Source organism: Neopelma chrysocephalum, unplaced genomic scaffold, assembly GCF_003984885.1.
Source record: "Neopelma chrysocephalum unplaced genomic scaffold, ASM398488v2 Primary Assembly neopelma1_183811, whole genome shotgun sequence".
Lineage (NCBI taxonomy): Eukaryota > Metazoa > Chordata > Aves > Passeriformes > Pipridae > Neopelma > Neopelma chrysocephalum.
This window is the reverse complement of record NW_020938312.1, coordinates 1-1,469: the sequence shown is the minus strand read 5'-3', so window position 1 is coordinate 1,469 and position 1,469 is coordinate 1. Positions and strand designations below refer to the sequence as shown.

Genomic DNA, 1,469 nt, shown 5'->3' with positions numbered 1-1,469 from the left:
AGAAGAGCCCATCCCCGTTGGTTTCCCGCCCCACATCCCAGGGCTGGGATTCTCCCAAATCCATGGACCGGGGGGAGCTGGAGGTGTCCAGAGGATCTCCTGAATTCCCTATTTTTCATGCTACTCCCTAATTCCCTGTTTTTCCCCTCTTGCAGCACGAGAAGAGCCCATCCCCGTCGGTTTCCCGCCCCACATCCCAGGGTTGGGATTCTCCCAAATCCATGGACCAGGGGGAGCTGGAGGTGTCCAGAGGATCTCCCTAATTCCCTGGTTTTCCCCCCTGGCAGCAGGAGAAGAGCCCATCCCCATCCATGTCCCGTCCCACATCCCAGGGTTGGGATTCTCCCAACTCCATGGACTGTGGTGTCCAGAGGATCTTCCAAATTCCCTGTTTTTCCTCCCTGGCAGCAGGAGAAGATCCCATCCCCATCCATCTCCCACCCTGGAGGTTGGGATTCTCCCAACTCCATGGACTGTGGGGACCCGGGGGTGTCCAGAGCAGCTCCATAATTCCCTGTTTTCCTGACCCCCTTCATGCTGCTCCCTAATTCCCTGTTTTTCCCCCCTGGCAGCAGGAGAAGAGCCCATCCCCATCCATGTCCCACCCCTCATCCCGGGGTTGGGATTCTCCCAACTCCATGGACTGTGGGGAGCTGGAGGTGTCCAGAGGATCTTCCTAATTCCCTGTTTTTCATGCTACTCCCTAATTCCCTGTTTTTCCCCCCTGGCAGCCCAAGAAGAGCCCATCCCCATCTATCTCCCACCCTGGAGGTTGGGATTTTCCCAACTCCATGGACCAGGGGGACCTGGAGGTGTCCAGAGGATCTCCTGAATTCCCTGTTTTTCATGCTACTCCCTAATTCCCTGTTTTTCCCCTCTTGCAGCACGACAAGAGCCCATCCCCATCGGTTTCCCGCCCCACATCCCAGGGTTGGGATTCTCCCAAATCCCTGGACCGTGGGGAGCTGGAGGTTCCCAGCCCGTCCCTCCGGAGCCGCCCGGTGACGCGGAGCATGGGCCAAGGGGACACCATGGAAGTGCCATCCAGCCCCATCCGCAGGGCCAAGCGGGCCCGGCTCTGCTCCTCCGGCACCTCGGTGAGCACTGGGAATGCCGGGAATGCCGGGAATGCCATTCCCAATCCAGGGGTTTGGACGCGGAGCGGGATTTCACCCGCCTTGAGTTCCTTTCTCGTTCCCAGGACACTTCCACGAGGAGCTTCTTCCACCCCAGCTCCCAGCACCGGGATTGGTGTCCCTGGGTGAGCTGCAGGGAGGGACAGGATTCCCTGGAGGAGGCTGCATCCCACGGGGAAAAGCCCGGGAAGGTGGAGCCGGGCTGGAAAATGGTGCTGGACGCCCTGCTGGGCACCCGGAGGGGCGACGCCGTGCCCGACACAGAGCCGGTGGTGAGCCTGGCATTCCCACATCCATGGGAAAATTTGGGATGGATGGGCTTCCTTTGGGCTG

At 60.1% G+C, this 1,469-nt stretch overlaps 1 protein-coding gene across 1 annotated transcript; it reads left to right on the top strand.

Moving 5' to 3' along the window:
• Positions 1-791: 791 nt before the first annotated feature.
• LOC113962626 (nuclear-interacting partner of ALK-like) lies at positions 792-1,417 on the top strand (the record flags this gene model as incomplete). Its single annotated transcript, XM_027673380.1, has 3 exons — positions 792-812; positions 885-1,097; positions 1,202-1,417. Coding segments are annotated over exons 1-3 (450 nt in total), but the record flags the coding sequence as incomplete, so codon positions are not given.
• Between the last annotated feature and the right edge of the window lie 52 nt (positions 1,418-1,469).